The sequence below is a fragment of the Pleurodeles waltl genome, chromosome 2_2, assembly GCF_031143425.1.
Source record: "Pleurodeles waltl isolate 20211129_DDA chromosome 2_2, aPleWal1.hap1.20221129, whole genome shotgun sequence".
Classification (NCBI taxonomy): domain Eukaryota; kingdom Metazoa; phylum Chordata; class Amphibia; order Caudata; family Salamandridae; genus Pleurodeles; species Pleurodeles waltl.
In genome coordinates this window covers 974366985-974387553 of record NC_090439.1, presented here as the reverse complement: position 1 = coordinate 974387553, position 20569 = coordinate 974366985, and the positions used below count along the sequence as shown (strand labels likewise).

General features: G+C 43.9%; 1 protein-coding gene across 2 annotated transcripts in view; it reads left to right on the top strand.

Annotated features, from left to right (window-relative positions):
• The window catches only part of TAF2 (TATA-box binding protein associated factor 2), a 663535-nt gene that overhangs the window by 591479 nt on the left and 51487 nt on the right, over positions 1-20569 (top strand). For both annotated transcript variants that reach the window (XM_069220673.1, XM_069220672.1), the window contains exons 24-25: positions 15157-15264; positions 17918-18023. In XM_069220673.1, coding sequence (XP_069076774.1) covers positions 15157-15264; positions 17918-18023 — 214 coding nt within the window. The remainder of the gene's footprint in view (positions 1-15156; positions 15265-17917; positions 18024-20569) is intronic.

Below are 20569 nucleotides of genomic sequence, written 5' to 3'. Positions count from 1 at the left end.
GTGCAGTAGAGATTAAAAAGAAACTGATGTCTGCGCACAGAGGTGGCACAAATAATCTGGCCCCCAACATCATATTTGGGATATGTAGGAAAGTACCCTCATTTTGGCATGGTTACCCCCCACTTTTTGTCTGCTATCAGTGTGGTTAGACTGTCTTCACTGGGATACTGCTAACAAGGACCCCAGTGACTGTGCTCTCTCCCTCCAAATGTGGTTACTTAGGACCTTTGTGCACACCACACTTGGCATACTGGTGTTCCCTAGTATATGGTACTTAGGGTGCCCAGGGCATTAGGACACCAGGATTCCCCCATGGGCTACAGCATGTATTATGCCGCCCATGGGAGCCCATGCAAAATCTGTCTGCTGGCCTGCCATTGCAGCCTGCTTGAAAAGGTGTGAGCGCCCTTTCATCATAGGTCACTACACCTATGGTAGGCCCTTCCAGCTCAAAGGGCAGGGTGCAGGTCCCTGTGAGTGAGGGCACCTCTGCATGAGCTGAGGTGCCCCTACGAGCTCTAGTTCCATTGCACTTGACTTTGTAAGTGCTGGGAAGCCATTTTACCTGTGTAATGAATACTGGACAGCTGTGTCCATCTACATAATGGTAACACCGAACCTGGGCATGTTTGGTGTCAAACATGTTGGAATCAAACCCCAATACTAATGCCAGTATTGGCGGTATGATTCCATGCACTATGGGTCTCCTTAAAGGACCTCCCAGTATTGTTCCTACCCATTTTCCAGGGTTTTTCTGGCAGCCCACGCTGCAGCAGCCCCTCAGACAAGTTTCTCCCCTCCTGCTGCTTGACCAGCTCAGGCAGGGGAAAGCAGAACTAAGGATTTCCTGTGAAAGAGGGGAGGCAACACCATCTTCCTTGGAATTAGGTGTTACAAGACTTGGGAGGGGTAGCCTCACCACCCCACCAGTTTGCTTTGAAGTGCACATTTGGTGCCCTCTTTTCATGAACCGGTTTGCACCAGCTCAGGGATCCCCGGTCCCTGCTCTGGCGCCAAACTGGACAAAGGAAAGGGGAGTGACCACTCTCCTCTCCATCATCAACGTAGGGGTGGTGCCCAGAGCTACTCCAGGTGGCCATTCGATTCTCCCATCTTGAAACCAAGATGGGCAGAGGCCCCTGGGAGCATCTGAGAGGCCAGGTCAGGCAGGTGACGTCAGAGACTCCTCCTGTAAGAGGCTGGCTCTGTATATACAATATCAAAATGAGATATAGTGTGCTCAGAGTCTGTGGGTTTAACAGAGGCTAAAGTAGATAACACTAATACTCTCTTTTGTGTTAGTGTGGTTGACCAGTTAGGCTTATCAGAGGATAGTGCAAAGCATTTGTTGTACACACGCAGGCAATAAATGAAGCAGACAATCAATGACTAACTCCAGGCCAGTTGTTTTTATATAGCAAAAATATATTTTGTTATTTTGTTATTTTCTTTCTAGAACCACAAAATTCAAGTTGCAGGTAAGTACATTTGCAAGTAAGTATCCAATATATGTATCAATACCACTTTTTTCGGTTTGGCAAGTTATACGTTTTTTTAAATAATTGCAATAATCTGTTTTAAAAGTTGACAGTGCAATTTTCAGAAACATTTCTAGGGGGAAGAAATTTTAGCACAGTTTTGAGGTACCAGACTTACAGTTCCAGTCTCTGGGGGCTAGAATGTCCACAGGTTGGGATTCAAGTTAACCCCAAACACCCATCACCTGCAGCACGGGGCTGGCCGGGTGCAGCGGTCACAGTTGAGGTCGATTTAACAAGGGTTCCTATGAAGACTGGGGGCACTCAGAATCAGGCCTGCTTGCAGGTAAGTACCCCCGTCTTCGTAGGACAGACTTGGATGGGGTTTAGAGGAGCACCGGGCGGGGGCACAGGTCGGCACCAAACACACACACTCAGCAGCGAAGGGGCGGCTGTGAGCAGGGTGCAAACACAGCGTTGGGCTCCCAATGCTTTCCTATAGGAGGATCCCGGAGGTCAAAAAGATGCTGCAGACGAAGTTCAGGGGGTCGGTTCCGGAAAACCAAAAGCTGGATGGGTCACCTACTTGATGTTCCTGCACCGAAGATCGGAATCCCCAAGGCCAGGGGGCTGTGAATTCAGGGGTACCTTTTGCCGTCAGGAATGTTCTTCCGGTTCTGTGGCAGTCAGGGGGGTCTTCTGGATTTAGGCTGCAGGCAGTGTCGTGTTGGACAGGAGGGGTCAACCCAGGGTAGACACTAGGTCAAAATCACCTGGGAACCAGCACTAGTTGGTTGGGCCACCTGGGCACTGGCCGTGGGCGTCGGGTGCAGACTGGACAGGACTCCCAGATCCGGGGCGATTCTGGAGTCTTTTGCTGGTGTTTCCTTCTAGACCGGGCCTCTGTCCACGGGAGATCTTGGTTCTCTGGGGTGCAGGCAGCCCTCTTGAGGCTGGTCCTGCAGGATGTGTCGCCGCCTTGTAACAGGTTTTCAGAAGCTGGAGACAGGCCACTAGTTGGTATCTGCAGTTTTCTCTGCTGGGGGTCAGCTTAGCAGTACTTCTTCTTGTCTCCTTCTTGAGGTCGCCAGGAATCTTTTGAGGTAAGTTCAGGGGAGCTCCTAAATCCTGAATTTAGGGACATTACAATGATTAGAGGGCAGTAGCCAATGGCTACTCACCCTGAGGGTGACTACACCCTTCCGGTGTCCACTCCCTTCGAGGTGGGAGATACAGACCTAACCCTATGGGTCCCTGCCCTTCAAACCAAGATGGAATATTTTGCGAGGAAGGGTCACTTCAGCTCTGGACACTTTAGGGGTGGTCCCAGCTGAAGTGGTCATTCCTGGTTTTCCTGAATTTTCCCTCCAGGCTTGCTGCCACAAGTGGGGCTTTGGCTGGGGGCCAGGCATCTCCACTAGCTTTGAGGCTCACCACCAGGTGTTAGAGTTCCTGCAGGGGGCAGGTGTGAAGTACCTCCACCCAGTGCAGTCTTTGTTTCTGGCCACAGAGAGCATAAAGGCTTTGACCCCACGTACTCATAAACTTGTCTGCAAGTGGCAGGCTGGCACAGACCTTTCAGTCCTGCACTAGAAGCTTGGCTAAAATACAGGGGGCATCTTTAATATGCCCTCTGGGTGCATTTTTCAATGAATCCAACACTGGCATCAGTGTAGGTTTATGGTGCTGGGAAGTAGAATACCAAACTTCCCAGACTAAAGTGAAACCATTATGGGGCTGTGGAGTTCATAATGACAACTCCCAGCCCATATACTTTATACTCCCCACCAGCACACACAAGCTGCAAAGGTAGTGTGCATGTGCTTGGTGAGGGGTCCCCTAGGGTGGCATAATACATGCTGCAGCCCTTGGGGACCTTCCCTGGCCTCAGGGCCCTGGGTACCATGGGTGCCTTTTACAAGAGACTTAACTGTGTGCCAAGAGTGTGCCAATTGTGGAAGCAATGGTAGAGATTTTGGGAAAGAACGCTGATGCTAGGGCTTGGTTAGCAGGATCCTAGCACACTCTCAATCAAGTCAGCATCAATATCAGGCAAAAAGTGTGAGGGCGGGGTAACGTTGCAAAAAGGGGCACTTTTCTGCACCTTCTGATATGTGGTCACCTCGCTAGGTGACCAACCCCCCTTTTAGGTCTATTTAGGAATTCCCCTGTGGATGGGTCCCCAGATTCGACATACAAGACTCTACCAGGACTCCTCTGCATTGTTTACTCCTGCTCCTGGCCACCGGAACCTCAACTGGATACTTCAAGAACCGACAAGACTGCAACTCCTAAGAAGACCTCGCCTTGCAACATTGTTTTCCCGGCTCCTTCCAGCAACTGCCAAATTTCCCCGTCGGTGCATCCTTTGGGGTTGTGAAGACCTCATCCGTACTAAGCAGCATGAAGGAATCTCCCTTGGAACAATGGAGTCACTCCCCTGCATCTGCAGGCACCTACAGCAACGACATCCGGCTGCGTGGATCGGCTCTCCGCTGGAACTGTGGATCCTGCATCACAGGTGGTAATCTGGAGTGGTCTCCTTGGTCCTCTCTGCCTTCTGTCCAACTTTGGAGACTGTGAGCCCCTTGCCTGTCCTTGCAGGACAGTACCCCTGTGCACTGTGACTCTTGCAGCAACCAAGGCTTGTGGTCTCCTGCTCCAACGGAACTTCAGGTTCTGAGTAGCCCCTGGCCCCCGCACTTCATCCTTGCAAGGACAGTCTCTCCTCTGCTGCTCCAGCTACGCGGGACGCCTCTCCAGGTGTTCTAGTTGGGCCTCACTGCAACTTAATGCACCTGCTGCCAGTGGGTTGCCTGTGGGGACTGCTACTGCTTCTACTGACTCTCTCGACTGCTGAGGGTCACCTGGACTCCCCTTCAAGGATTGAGTCCCCTGGACACTGCTGGTCCTCTTCAGTCTTGCAACTCTTCTTTTGCCTCCTCTTGCATTTGCCAAGGCTTATTGATGGTTCTCCTAACCACTGACCATCTGCAACCCGACGACTGACGTGGGACATCATCTGCGCTGCTCCAAGGACTTCTCTGCTGCTCCTGGACTCCATAGCTGATCATCTTCTTCCCCCGTCGAACAGGATCTTCATCCACAGAAGCGTGGGTAGTGGCTCCTGACCCAACTGGACACTCCACCGTGGAGTGGACTCTGTCCCCTTCTTTTGCAGAGCCTCTTTTTTTCAAAATCCACCTTTGGTATCCTCTGGCCTGGTCCTGTTCTTGCACAATCCATTTTCTAAGTCCTTTTGTTAGTCCTTGGTAAAACCAGGTAATTACCTCTGCCCTTCTGGTCACTGGAGGTCACTAAGGTACTTACCTCTTGGGGTTCTCCCAGCTCCCCTCTAACTACTCCATACCTTTGGGTGGGGGACTTTACATTCCACTATTTTATTTTAGTATATGGTTTTGCCCTCCCCTAGGGTCCTAGCTATTTTCTACAATTCTTGCCAATACTTGTTGTTTCTATGCTAATTTCTGATAGCTTTGTGTGTGTATATATATATATATATATATATATATAAATAAAATATACTCACCTCCGGTTGGGGGTACTGTCCATAAGTAATCTAGTGTAGTGTTACTGTAATAAAGTACCTTTATTTTTGTAGCACTGTGGTTCTTTCATGTGTGATAAGTTACTGTGTGGCTATTGTGATATTGCATAAGCTTTGCATGTCTCCTAGATAAGTCTTGGCATCTCATCCACAGCTACCTCTAGACAGCCCTGGCTTCCTTGACACTGCCTCCATTCACTAATAGGGGTTGCCTGGACCTGGTATAAGGTGCCAACAATATAGGATAGATGTCCACCACACACCAGGCAAGCTTCCTACAGGATGCACCTGACGTGGAGCTGCACAACGCCACCAGCTGACACATGAGGGAAGTGCTCCGAAAGTTCCAATCTGGTTTGGCGCCTGTGGGGGTGATTCTGAATTTGAGTTTAAGCCTGTTAAGTTAGATCTTAATTGGTCACACGGGGAGTTCTGAGGGGTCCTAAAATGTTACCTCTCGTTCAGAAAAGTATAGAATTTGTTGTCAAAGACTGCACAAAAACAGATTGACATCACAATTAAACTAAATGCGGCACTTGCAGAACTTTGCGATCCTTTTTTATTTTATATGTATGTGTTCCCTTGATTTTGACGTATTTGCAGAAGAAAAATGCTAACAGTTGTGTAGGTCAATGGAGGATTGACTCATGACTGATGACCTCAGTCCCAAAATTGTTGAAAGGTGACTTCTGCTGTGAATGCCGTAAGTTGGCTGCTTTTGTTCTGGCAGCCTTTTTGGGTCGGTGGATCCAAACCATGATCTAAGAAAACTATAGAAGTGAATTTAGAATAAACAAATAAAATGTGCTCAACATGAACAGGTTGAAAATAATTTAATTCAGAACTGTTTGACGTAATAATGTTTTTAAAGCTGACAGGCCTAGTCATGCCTCAAATATATTTACATTTGTTATACACTGCACGTTAGCTAGGTTTCCTATTTCTCTCTGTGCAGCTTGAACTGAAAATGTGTCCTTCAGCATTTTGTAAAATACTCTTAATTCAAGCAGTTCTACTCTAATGTGTTCACTTGTATCTCTTACACATATTCTTCGTGTTTCTAATTCTTTTGGAGGAAGGAGCAGAGGTGACTGTGTCTTTACAAAGCCATTTCCTTTGGCTAGCAGAGGTTGTGTATGTAGTTTTGAATGAGCCTTTGTTTTCACAATACAGGATTATTCCTTAGTAGTAGAGCAAAAGTAAATTCCATGTGGTATGTTTCCATTTCACCATTGGATATTGTGATATATTATTTGTATCTAATAGACACTTCTAGTTGCAGATTCCTTACCTTGTGAATTTTCTCCAGGTGTCAGGCCCTATATAGGCACCACCCCGACATGCTAACATCAGTTCTTTTATTTCCTTGCCAGCCAGCATTGATCCGAAGAGCTACCCCTCAGTCAATTTTTGACTGGCTTTTTTTGACTTTTGCCAAAGTTTTTTCAAGTTGCATAACTCCCAGTGTGTCAAGGATGTACTCTAGAAAAATCAGGTTCAAGCCCTGCGGGTCCGGTCATCGGGTGATCCGCACCTCGTGTGCCTTCGGTGCCTGGAGTGCGACCATGACCCAAAGTCGTGCTCCAAGTGCCGGGCCATGTATCCGAAGGTTTTGAGGGAGCGACGGCTAAAGCTGATGGTGGCCCAGTGCTCGGCTCCGTGTAAGTCCTGATTTCTGTCGAGAGGAAGGCGTTGGGATTGGTCTGAGAGTGCACCCCTCTTTGTCGCCCCACTCTAAGTCCTCAGACGTTCAGGTAAGTTGAGGCATTAGAAGAAGTTAAAGAAGGTGAAATGTTCTTCGAAATCACCCTGTAGGTCGGGCCACGAGACGAAGGAGCTGGAGCACCGTCTATTGAGGCTTCCATCTGCAGAGCCTATGTCTGGGCCAGCTTCACGGTTCCCTGTGTTTCTAGGAGCCAGAGCGACCCCTGCCCCGGTTAAAGCATTTTATTTGGCTATGCGCCTCATTTTTGGGCTGTCTGACTCTGCTGGAGCGCCTTCAGGCCCCGGGAAGTCGGAAGGGGCCTCTTCAGGCTCCAACCCATCGACTTCAGCCTCTGCTCCGAGGGGCACCCACAGATCCATCCCTGGATCAAAATTGGAGCTGGTCGTACCACTCCAACCTTCCCCGGCTCCAACATAGACACTCCTCGTACCGCCTGTGCCCCCAAGCGGCACTGTCCCCATCCTCATTGCAAACTCCAAAACTGAGCCAGATGAGCGTTGTACAACGCATACTCCAACGCCGGCAGCAGCCTTGCCTTCTGTGTCGAATCATGCACCTTATGACTGTGGGCTAGGTTACGATAAGGAAGCAGAGAGGTCTCTTGACCCCTTAGAATACCAGCTCCAAACTCCCATTGTGTGGACACGGCCAACTCACTGGGCAGAGCAGTTGCTTCAACAAAGGCCTTGAGGCGCAACACCTGGTTGAGGATGTCTGGCTTTTTGGGGGATGTCCTAGTTAATCTTATGGACATGTCTCTTGGTGTCACCCCTCTCTTTGGAGAGAAAGCAGACTCGGCTCTAGAGCGCTTCAAGGATTCTTGTGCTACGGCCAGGTCCTTGGGCCTGGCGGCCGCCTCTCATTCCCCTCAGTCTGCTTTTCCCCCCTTCAGTGGCTACTGAAGGGGCCATCCAACATGCCACGCATGCTACTTAGCATGGTGGCACGGTGTGGGATCCACTGTCCTCGTTGATCAGGAAGCCAGCAGTCTGGTCAGTCCACTGCTCCGATCCCATTTGTCTCCTTCCCTGCAGCTGCCTCCACATATTCCTATTCTGACACTTCCCCATCAGGGGCTAGTCGAATCCAGGATCTGCCATCACCTGCTCCACTGGCAGTCCATCAGACAGGTGAGTTTTGCAGGTAGCCCAGAGGGACTGCTCCCTCCCCTTCGAGACTACTCCTCAATTCATGCCACCATCCTATGATTGGATGAAGGAGAATCACTAGGCACTTCTCCAAGAGGAAGTTATTGCTCTCTTGGCCAAGGGAGTCATAGAGAGGGTTCCTGTTTCTTAAGTAGGTTTGGTTGTTATGCTCACAACTTTCTGATACCCAAAAACGACAAGGGGTCCATCCTATCCTAGACCTTTGGGCCAATTGCTCACTCTGCCCTGGATTTTATCTGCCCTGGACCCAGGAGACCGGATGGTAGCTTTGGAATTGCAGGATGCTTATTTCCATATCCCCGTCCTGCCTGCCCACAGACGTTACTTGCAGTTCACGGTTGGCCGTAATCACTCTCAGTACACCCTGTTCTTTTTTGGCCTTACCAGCACCTCTCAGGTGTTCACCAGAGTGATGGTGGTGGTCGCAGCTCATCTGCACAGGTCAGTGATTTCAGTCTTCCCCTACCTCACCTACTGGCTGTTGAAAGCGGGCTCACCCCAGGCTGTCATCTATCACCTCCAGACAACCAGGGACCTTCTGCATTTGCTGGAGTTTACTATAAACGTGCCAAAGTCATACCTGACTCCCTCTCAGGTACTCCCTTTCATCTGAGCAGTTCTGGATACAGTGCAGTTTCTGGCTTATCCCCCTGAGCTGCGAATCCATGATACTTAGGCTATGATACCGATGTTTCAGCCTCTATCCTGGATTTCAGTGAGAATGACTCTGAGGCTGCTGGGCCTCATGGCCTCCTGCATCCTGTTGGTACCACATGCCGGATGGCATATGTGGGTTCTGCAAGTGGGACCTGAAATTCAGTGGGCGCAGCATCAGGGGAATCTCTCTGACGTGGTCCAGATCTCGGAGGAAACTGCGCAAGAACTGATGTGGTGGTTAACCAACCATAATTGTTTAAGGCAGATCCCTCTCTCTTCCCCAACCAGGTCTGACAGTAGTGACTGGTGTGTCTATTCTGGGATGGGGCGGTCACATCGGAGAGGCGGAGATCAGAGGCATCTGGTCTCTGGCAGAGTCCGGACTCCACATCAACTTGTTGGAGCTCCGGGCAATCAGACTAGATTTGAAAGCCTTTCTTCCCTCTCTCTCAAAGGGGAAAATAGTGCAGGTGTTCACGGACAACACCACTGCCATGTGGTACTGCAACAAGCAAGGCAGGGTGGGGTTGTGGACCCTTTGTCAAGAGGCCTCTGGACATGACTGGAACATCAGGGCATTTCCTGATGGTTCAACATCTGGCGTGCTCTCTGAACCTCAGAGCGGACAAACTCATCCTTCGATGCTTAGTCGATCACGAATGGCATCTTCATCCGAAGGTGGCTCAAGGCTTCTTTCAGCAGTGGTTAGATCTGCTCGCCTCCGCAGAGAACAAGCATTGTCAGCAGTATTGCATGTTGGAGTGTTCATGGGCGATCGCTCAGCGCCGCTTTTCATCTTGAGTGGAACTCAGGCCTCCTGTATGCCTTTTCGCCCCTACCACTTTTTCCCAGAGTTCTCAAGAAGATCAAGAACGACTGGGCCCAAGTAATCCTTGTGGCTCTGTACTGGGCACGAAGAGTTTGGTATCTCGAGTTATTGAGCATGGCCATCAATCCTCTGATGAGACTGCCCCTTCTGGGTATTTTCTGTCCCAGCAGCAGGGGAGGGTTATCCACCTGAACCTGTCCAGTCTCTGCCTTCTTGTGTGGAAATTGACTGGCGGCAGGTGACAGCTTTTGACATTCCGCCCGAAGTCTGTAATATTACCTTGGCAGTCAGGCGTCCCTCCACCAAAACAGTATACTATACGCCTGTCGTTAGTTAAAATTTGTGGCATGGTGCACAAAAAAGTCTGGTGACCCCCGTTTCTGCCCCTCTTTCTGAGGTTCTTTTGTTTATATTTTTATTGCCCCAGCGGGGTCTGCTATGGGCACTCTCGAAGGTTCCTTACCTGCTATTGCTGCGTTTTTGAGGTTGCCTGATCATCCTTCCTTGTTTAAGTCTCCAATTGTAATAGGTTCTTTAAAGGCCTTACTCATATGCTTCCTCAATCACCATTCATCATGCCCCAATGGCATTTGAATTTAGTTTTGACATTTCTGACATGCGCTCCTTTCAAGCCTTTTCACAATTGTCCTCTCAGGCTTCTCACTTTGGAAACAGCCTCCCTTGTGGCCATTACGTCTGCCTGCAAGTTGAGTGAGCTGCAGGCGTTGTCATCTAAGCCACTCTACCTTTCCATCTATCCTGACAAAGTGGTGCTTCACACTAGGGCTTCCTTTTGCCAAAAGTGATCATGCCCTTTCATGTAGGCCAATCCATCACCTTGTCTACTTTTTATGCAGCCCCACATCCTTCTAAGGAAGAGGAGAAACTCTGCCACTAGGGCCCAAAGAGAGCATTGGCGTTCTACCTTGATCATAAGAAAGAGTTCCAGGTGGATGATCAACTCTTTGTCGGTTATGTGGGTGCGAAGAAAGGTCAGGCAGTGCAGAAACGGACTAACTCCCGATGGGTCATACTCTATATTAAAATCTGCTAGACTCTGGCCAAGAAGCACCCACCTGAAGGTTTGCATGCTCATTCTACTAAAGCTACAGCTTCGACCACTGCTTTAGCACGCAGAGTATCAGTCCCTAATATCTGTCAGGCAGCAACGTGGGCATCCGTGCACACATTCACCAAACACCACTGCCTGGACAGTCAGGTCAGTAGGGACAGGTACTTGGCCCATTCGGTCCTGCAGGACTTTCTAGCTTGATCTTGGTTTTCAGTCCCACCTCCGGGGATGATATTGCTTGGGTATCTATTTACTAGGTAAGGAATCTGCAACTAGAAGTCTCTATCGGATGAACAAGTTACTTACCTTCTGTAATGCCTTATCGGATAGAGAAATATTCTAGTTGCATATTCCTTACCAACCAACCCATCTTCCCCGCTCTGCGAACTGATTTCTAGGGACAGGGACTCCCCTTTTAGGGCCTTAGTTTTGCAGCACCAGTGGGCAGTGTCCTTCATGGCTCTGCGCTTCTGGCATGGAAAGGTGTGAAGAGAAATTGACATCAGCGTGCCGGGGTGACACCTATATAGGACCTGCAACACCGTGGATGATGCCGATAATGTACGCAGGGCTGATCGACGCTACCTAACTGCGAGCAGGGGTACTGCTCAAGAAAAATCTCCAGAACCAGTCTGCCTCCTGGGGAATATTCATAAGGTAAGGAATCTGCAACTAGAATGTGACTCTACCAGATTAGGTGTTACTTAAGGTAAGTAACTTGTTCTCCACACCATGCCAACAGTGCAATTTCTCTGTCTGAAAAACTATATAACATGCTGTTTTTTGAATATTTCCTGAGACCTTCCTGGCTTTCCCTAGAAAGCACACACCACATTAGTCTGTTTACTTACTCAGTAGTTAGAGGTTTTTTAGGATTTCCCCTTGCCTTTAAACTGAGTAGACCTATTTCTGACTGCTTGCCAATGCATTATTTTGCCCTATGCCAGTAGTTCCCAACCTGTGGTCCGGGGTCCCCTGGGGGTCCGCAAAGCCTCCTCAGGGGGTCCGTGACTGCTTAGAAAACTAAATAACATCAACAGATTAGGCCCTCACCTTTCAGTAATGTCTCAGTAGGGGGTCCCCAGAGTCCTATAAAGATTCAGTGGGGGTCCCCAGGCTCCAGTAATGGTAAAGTGGGGGTCCACAGAAGTCAAAAGGTTGGGAACCACTGCCCTATGCTATACCGTATTTGGTTCTGACTTTATAATTAGAATACAGACTGAAAGCAGTATGCAAATTCCCTTTTTATTTGCATTTTGATTTGAATTTACTATTTTTGCCTTATGTATTGGTTCTAAAATTTAAATAAACCTACATGTTTTCGGCTTTGAACCTAGTCTGCTGTAAGTTGCTTAGACCTAATGTATCTCCATTATGGGGTCATCTTCCTTTGCACTTCCACAAAGCCCCCTAGTCCACAATTGAGAAGTTGAGAAATAGTAATTTAGCACCAACAGTTTTTGGGAAATTTAAGCCAACAACATCCTGGTGAAAATGATTGTAGTACTCCAGCCATTTGTACCCTGATGAACAATCAAGGTCTAGCCCAGAAGCTGAAAATGTCCATTTATTTTCTCTTTGCCACCAGTCTTTTCTGTGCTGTAAACATTAGTAAATGTAACTGACTTCATATTAGTAAATACATAGAGCATGGCCGCAGATCATTCCCTTTGTACATGCCCATATAAAATGGCCATAAAACTTCAAGTGTGGTTGTCACATTTTGTACACTGTGTGCACAGGGCATCCTGTCTGCATTTTCCATTGATTGCATGGGATAGGCAATGTGATACTTGGCCTTTTCTGTATGTAGTGCCCACAGGGAATGAAGAAAGGTGCCCTTCAAACCCTTATGTTTTACTTAAAATCTTGCATTAATGGTGTATTTTGTTATATACAGATAATGGTAAAATGCAAACTGTAGCAGTTGGTGTAAATTGTGTTATATTTATACCTCAACAACCTGGCCCTTGATTGCATTCTGGGGTCACAAATGAATATATAGATTTCATCACATTACAAATATACATTTATTTAAAGAGGGCATGAGAGATTATAATAACTGTTACTTAATGTGAAGTCTACCATTTTTAGTAGCTGTATAAAGAAAACCACTAACAAACCAAAGAAGACGTTTAAAGTCCTAAAGAACTATCCAGCTCTAAGAAGGTCACTCAGGAGCTGAAACCATCACAGGAATTGTGTGACTCCTTAAATACTTTCTTCATTGGTAAAGTCAAGCTAATTAAGGAAAGTACTTCTGTTAATTATTTCTTTTCTCAAACGGATGTAATAGAGGGAAGTAGGGACTGGAATATTCACCTTCTGGTCTGCATCTCACCATTGCAGAAAGACGCCCTCATCTTTATACATAAGGTAAATTCAGGATCCCCTAAGGATCCCTTAACTCCAGTTGTCTGAAGTTGTTGTTGGACCATTACTAAAACTACTGAACAAGTAAAAAGGAGTTGTCCCAACCACATTTCAAAGATCAGTGTTTTTCCCATTGTTGAAGAAGCCAAGAGATGATCTTAAGTTGTTGAAGAATTTGTGTCACATTTCTTTCCTTCCTTGCTTGGTCAAATTCTGGAAACATCTACCGCTCAGCATCTGCGTAATTATTTTTATGCCTCTAACTTCATACACCTACTTCAAGCTGGTTTTCGCTCAGGCCACCATACTGAAATTGTGATGCTGTTGCTAATTGATGATTAAGGCTAGAGGTCGACTTGGGATTGACCATGTAGTTTTTGGTGGACTATCTGCAGTCAGCCGGCCTTTCAGGTCTGGCTCTGAACTGGGTGGCATGCAGGAAGTCTAACTCAGCCCGTTCACCTCTTCTAGTTCTCAACTTAACCTGCAGTGTGCCTCAGGATGCGTTCCTTTTGCCATTGCTATTTAATGTTAACATTCAACCTTTAATTCTAGGTATTCTCTGTCTTGCTACAGAGTCCATAATTACACTGACGATTCACAACCTTTCCTTTGGCTTGAAGGCGCTCCTAATTCCCACCAGGAATTCAAGTCTATAACTGGATGGGTATCTAGAGCTAGAGAATTATGTTTTTCTTCAGTATGCTGTAGCTTTTCTCTACAATTTGTGGATGTAACATGCAGCCAGCAGAACCCTTATGCAGCAAATACAATGGCTAGCTTTGAATTTAGTGACCATAACACATGCCAAAATTATATTAGCAGTTGAGGCAACATGCAGGGCACGGCATCAGGTGGCAACAATAAAATTGCAAACCAGATAGAATTTGTAGAAAAAAGCTTCAGTAATGCAATGGTTCTCTAAAGCCATATACCAGCCTCCGTTATTGTGAGACCTTAAAATACCACTGGGAAATGTTCACTTCAAAGGAATGATATGATTAGAATTTAAAACCCCAAACCCTATGAAATTTTCCAGTTCCAGTAGGCAGCCTAATCGTGTCCCACACATACCATTAGCAATAACATCATAGATAGCATTACATATCACAAACAAAATATCTGTGATTTGTAAATTCATGATCCCCCACTGGGAAGTTGGCATTTCATGACCTTTGGGAATCATAATTTCAAAGTGTATGTGCATAAAACTGCCTTATATTGACACACTCATGAGTCACAGATATAGCCTAAATATTTCACATTCTAAAAGTTTGTGGGAAGGTATTTAAAGTAGAATAAACATCAGAAGTATTGTTTTCTAATTGAAACATCCCACTCATGCATATTTCCACTCACCTCCCATGCCCCTGGGATGCTGTTTCATTATATATTTCCACCGATCTCCAGTGTCTGTGATGTGGGGAAATTATTGGAGACCTAATTAAGGGGCTAAGTGTGATATCATTTAGATTTATGGTGAAAATGTTTTTTTCCACTGTCAAGTACCACCTTTATCATGGAGGTGCAGAAACTCTGGTGCCCCTTGTAGCTGCAGATTTCTGGATCTAGTATACAGTTTGCAAGAGTATCAAAAGATGAACAATCTGCAGAAGGTTGAATCTATCTGGAAAAAACATAGGAAACACTTACCTTTTTAAAGAAAATCACTACACCGACTTCATTTTGGGTTTCCCTACACTTTTTTTTGCATTTTGCCTAATAAACATCACAAATAAAATTGCTTACATTTGAGTTTAGTTCAGTAATATACCTATGTTTGTACCTTGTTAAATATGTATTCAGTTAGTATGGAGTAATGTCTGCAGCTAAATCTGTTTATAACCCAGAGTGCAGTAATAAACATTGTGCCATGTGTGTTTGTGTTTAGGGCACCTCACATTGGTTTAAAAAAAATGTACGTCCTTAACGAAAACAGAAACTTCTCACAACTGAATAGATTGTTTCAGAAGCAGTTTTTTCTAAAGTTGCTAACTCTTTTCTCTCTGTTTCCAAGGATGCACCAGTTCATATCATGATTTGTGATCGTGTCAAATTTGGGGTAGCCATTTCAGTAAATTTGTTAAATGTATTATGCAAAGGAAAGTCAAATCAAATGTTCTCTATACTTCACATACAATGCTGAAGATGGCCAAGCATTCTGTGTTCTATATTTGATAAACATTACTCCAGGAATGGAAAAGTAGTGGTCATTTTTATTATATGAAAGGTGCAGTGTGATTGTAATTTAGGTAAGATTCTTACCATGTTTTTTCTGTTTAAGGATGATGATCCATTTGGCAAAGATGCACCATCAGCTTTACCCATACATCAACAAGGAGTGAAAAGAAAAGCTGAGTCTCCACTTGGATCCCCAGTGGAACCTGGCCAGGTAGTGGAAAAAATAATGACAACAGTAAATTCAAACCTAAAATCAGTGTTTCTTATACAGTATTAGACTTTAGACTGCATACAATTATTTGTTTAAGTTGACATTTTTCCAGAATCCAGACAAGCCTGATCTTTTCTGGGAAGATTATATTTTTTCAGACACAAGCCTGCTCCTTTCCTACACCAACCTTACATTACATTCTGTTTATTACTGCTACAAACTGGCACAGGAATCCTTTTGTCAATGTGTTTTACACAATTGAATCAACTTGCATACTTCTCTATTTACATACTTTAGACTGGTGCGTAATATAACAGAATCACTGTTATTTTTTCGTTTTAATACAACCAGTTTTGAAACTCAGCAAAAATGAATGTAGACAAGAAAATATAACACATTTGTGGACGAAGTTCATTAAACTGATAAAACTGATAAAATATAACAAGCATGGGAACGTTGTAGTTTTTGTCATTGAGAATTAACACAACTCAATAATTTCTTTAGGTGACATTGCAGTCGGTTATATTCTGGGTTGTTTGTGGAATATCATTTATACAGCATCCTTAATGTTCTACTTTTTTTCTCAAACATCCTTATTAAAGGTTCAGACAAAACAAACATTTGTGTTACTCTGTGCTTGACATCACATTAGTTCAGATATGATAACAAAACTGAACTGCCATGAACTCACAGCTTCTCCCATTACACCAAGATTATGTGGCATCTCATTTCATCCTACATACTTCTGTTTATCTCTCTTTAGTAAGAGCATCATGCATCTTCTGTTTCAAGGGGTGTGAGTGGAAGGAACTGCTTACTCCTGATTGCGTTTGAAGCCTGCCTCTTCAGCTTCATCATGACTGAGATCACTTCTTCGATGAACACGCTCATTCCCTGATTGAGCTGTTTCCTGTTGCCCATAGTATCTTCAATGTGTAATCTAAAGTTGACCACTGTTGCAGGAGTGTAGCACACTTCCCTATCATTGCACAATGCCAGCTCTTGGTACAGCAAAAAAAAGGTCTGAATGCCTCACCTGAACCCACTTAAGCGCTATAAGGCTCTTCTGTAATGATGGTTCTTAACAATTTTATGTTACGTTTATCATGATTTACCACTGAGCATACATTGAAGGGCAATAAAAGATTGCCCGTTTAATTTCAAATCAACATTTCTTGTTTTGTCTGAGGAACACTGAAGCACAATATTTAAATTATTTCACTTTTCATGTTTGTATTTCTTTTAGAAGGTCGTGTTTAGACTACTGTCCAGATGTTCTCACCTTTTCCATTAGTCTAGCTTTACTCAATTACTTATCCATACAAAAGACTCAATACAATGTACTGCTGTCAAAGGGAGCCCATACAGCTTGTCCGGCACATTAGTTTAATTTCTATATTACTATTTTAAATGTGATTATTTCTTGGAATGCTACATTTTTAACTTTTATATTTGTATTCTGCTATTCTGCAAGGTCTTGCACTCTAGTTCAAACTTTTTTTCTTACAACACGTCTTCTGTTTAGTGAGTTATGACATTTTCCTGGTCAGTGTCCCTTCCTCCCTTTCCATATTTCTTATGTTGTCGGCTAGGTTTGTATATTAGTTAACTTACATCAACTTTTTTTCTGGATTGTTAGTGAGCCAGTCCACAACCTTTTGAAAACATGACAATAACAAGATTTCTTACTTCTTTCAGTCATACAGAGTTGTGCCAGAAGATCCAGCTACCCTCTCTACATATAATCTTTTTGGCTACTGACAGGAGAGCCTCTGTAGCCTTCTCAGCTATAAGTAAAAGAACTGCATCTCTTTGGTTCTGTGTGATTGGATACCATCTCATCTTCCACCCATGCCACCATCTGCAAAGAAATAAAGTTTCACCTCAAGTTTATCAAAACTTGTTTCTAGTTACTTAAGCTGTTATTTCATCATTCAAACACTCACCTTTCCTGCTCTCCCCTCTTAATTTCTTGCAGTAACTTGCCAGGACTTAAAAAGGCCATGTTGGTTTGCCTGACGTAACATAATGCATGCTGATTGTTGGCTAATTGTCTTCCGTGGAGCACTTCACTGATCCCTCACGGAAGATACATGTGGCCCTGACACATATTTAAAGCATGGCTATCTTTTTTATATTTTTGCCTTTGTTTTCCTCATTAATGAGGCAAATGGACACAAAGTGCAGCTCTTCGTGCCTCTCAAGAGCTGGTGCCCAGTTTTAACATTGTGTTGCATTGGATGAGCAAGACATAAGTTTGTCATCCTAGACATGGCCTTAACAAGCCATGTACGTTACCTGTGTGTTTATTCGATCATTCAAGAAACGCCTTTCAGATAACTTAATTGTTTTAGTTGTACCTCCATTGTATCTCCTCCTCTCCCTTTCATCAGCACACTTACTCAAATTCCCCACAAGAAGGTCTGTTGGAGATGGCAGTTTTTTTCTTCAGTTACATAGCTTTTTGTTGGAAATTGACAAGGACAATAGCAAGATGTGCAGAGAAAGTATGGGAGATATTTCAGTTTTGCACATATTTTTGGCTGAAAAATAATCTCGTCATCTGGAGTAGAAAGTCAAGGCACAGTGCTTGTCGGTGACAGTCTGTTTTTTTTTTATTTACAAATTCACTGTTCTAACTTGTTTTTCTTAGTTTTCAAACTCTCAAGAAGAAGAGGAGATTGACATGGATACTGTTCATGATAGTCAAGCTTTTATCTACCATCATCTGAATATTCCTGAAAGACCGCAGACCCCAGGTACCCTTATGTAGTTATTTAACTTTGATAGCCTGCCAATATGTATTTTGTAAATTAAATGTCTCCTTTATCGATGTAAACTGCCACCAGAGTAGCATTGCAAAGTAGACTAGGCTAGAATGAATAGAAAGGAATATAGCACATTGTTCAACCATTGCAGAATGTTAGTTTGTGGCACTGTATCCGTGTTAACATTTTTGTAATAAATATATACTGCTGTATCATACAAAGGGTAACACTTGTTGTGGGTTATGCAAACTTTACAAACTATTTGTTTTAGCTTTCATTTTGTGATCCTTTGAACAGTTTTTTTACTTTCACCTCTAATTTGTAATGTTTGTGTGTTTTCACAATTTATTCTTTGATCTACAATTTGTAGGGGATGGGATTCGTAGTTTTTTTTTTTTTTTTTTTTTAGAAGTGTTATACCTGTCATATCTACATTTCAGCAGCCCTCCTGCAGTTAAAATCCCTACAATATTTTAAGTACTATAAATGTGACGATATGCTATATTTCATAAAGCATACAAGAGATCAAGTAAGGTATGTTTGATAATCTAATTCTGTTTCTCAGATTGAATGTGTACTCTTCACATTGAAGAGAATCTAGCAATAGAGTTCTAAACAGAAATGCTTTGTATACTTGTACTTTGTGCACTATTGTTCAGTCCCAGCAGAGGTTTTAGAAGGAGCTCTTCTATGTTTTATGGAAAAAGGAATACTTGGGTGCAAAAGGTTATTCATAGGTAATACAAGCTTTCCAATCTTTGACATTTTCTAAGTCAATTCCTTATCTTGGGTTTACCAACCAGTGCAATTTTTAGGATCCCATTGTTGACCCCAGGCTGTGGATCCTGCATGCCGTGCATTTAGCATTTGTTGTTAATTATTGTCCCTCTTTATGCATAAGCATGTAATGTAGCACTGTCAATTCAATTCAATGTTATTCATGATCTGGAACTCAAATGATGTCCAAGTAAAAAACAAATGATATAACAAATTACATTATTCACATTAATGAGCATTTAAAACATTTAAAACCTTTTAGACAAATTGCTTCATTTTTGGGAAACATTGAAATTGTCGAGCTGCCGCTACTGTCTTAATATTGCCCTTTAAAGACTTTGGTCTTAAAAAGTAATAACGCAGAACGTTCAGTCTGAATCAGACAAGTCGTACATGCTTAAAATCCTAAGTACCTATATTACATAAATTGCAAACTTTCTCTTTGTCTTTGGAGTTAGACCAATTCACTGCTAACACATATAAATTCATACATAGTCAAATAAATTACAAAAACTGTGCTCTAGATTGAAAGAGAGATACCACTGGGCTTCCTGTAACCAACAGAAGGAGGTCAACACCTCAATTTGTTCTTTAATTCACAATATTTTATATCCAACTGTTGACTAATAATACTGGATGAATGCTTTAAAAAGCTTTTAAGTTAAGAATGAGAAAACCATACCAGTGAAGTCTGCTTCAAATCAAATTGGTTTAGCGCATGATGAAGATCTTTAGAGAATGTTTATTTTATTAGTTCAGAGCCAAACATTTTTGGGTGCGAAAAGCCCCTCAAAGGAATCCTCTTTGGTCTTCATTAGCTGAAAACCCCACCGGATCACACTAGCCAATCCGTGCACATGACAAGTTGTTAAGCCAAATTCCAGTCTTATAGCAGGAACCAGAACAGGCTATTTGAAATTACACAGTTTACTCCAGAATTTGTCCTTCCATTTTTTACAAGAAAAAAAAAATCTCACTTTAATAAGTTGATTTATTCAGTAGCATACATTAGCGTTGGGAGAACTTCTACTTTATATACACATAGCAAGTGCAAAAGTGTCTCCGACCCATAGGGTTATAAAAAGCTCTTAGCCCATTGGCATGCCATGAAGCCTTATAGAAACAGTAATTAATGTGATCCTTTTTCGATCATACTGCCTGTCATAATTTTCCCCAAATAGGGATATGATTTTAGAACCTCCAGCTACTCTGAACCCAAGATCCAAATTACAGGCCTTCCTAAATGTTCTACCTTTAAAAATCATCACCTTACTACTTGAGACATTAATATTCAAGGAATGACGGGTAACAACTGCTGCAAAGAGGCCAATCTACTGTTTGAACCCTTAGGAGTTAAATCCAGGATATCTGATAGAGACTTCTAGCTACAGATTCCTTACCTTTGAATTTTCCCATGCATCAGACTGGATCCGGAAGATTTTTCATGAGCAGTACCCCTGTGTGCCAGTAGGGAGTGTTGGTCAGCTCCACACGGCGTGCACGCCGAAAGTGACATCCACGTCAACTATATATGCACCACCTGGGCGTGCTGATGTCAGTTCTTTTCTTTCTGCGCCAGTTAGCGCTGATCCGGAGAAGTTGTTGATTTTCGACAGGATTTCTTCACCAGTTTGTTGAGTTTTTTTTAGGTTTCCTCCTAGTGTGTTGAGGATGTCTTAGAGGAAGACATGTTTCAAACTGTATGGCACCTGTCACCAGGTCATGTCAGTTACGGACCCACACCTTGTGTCTGTGGTTTC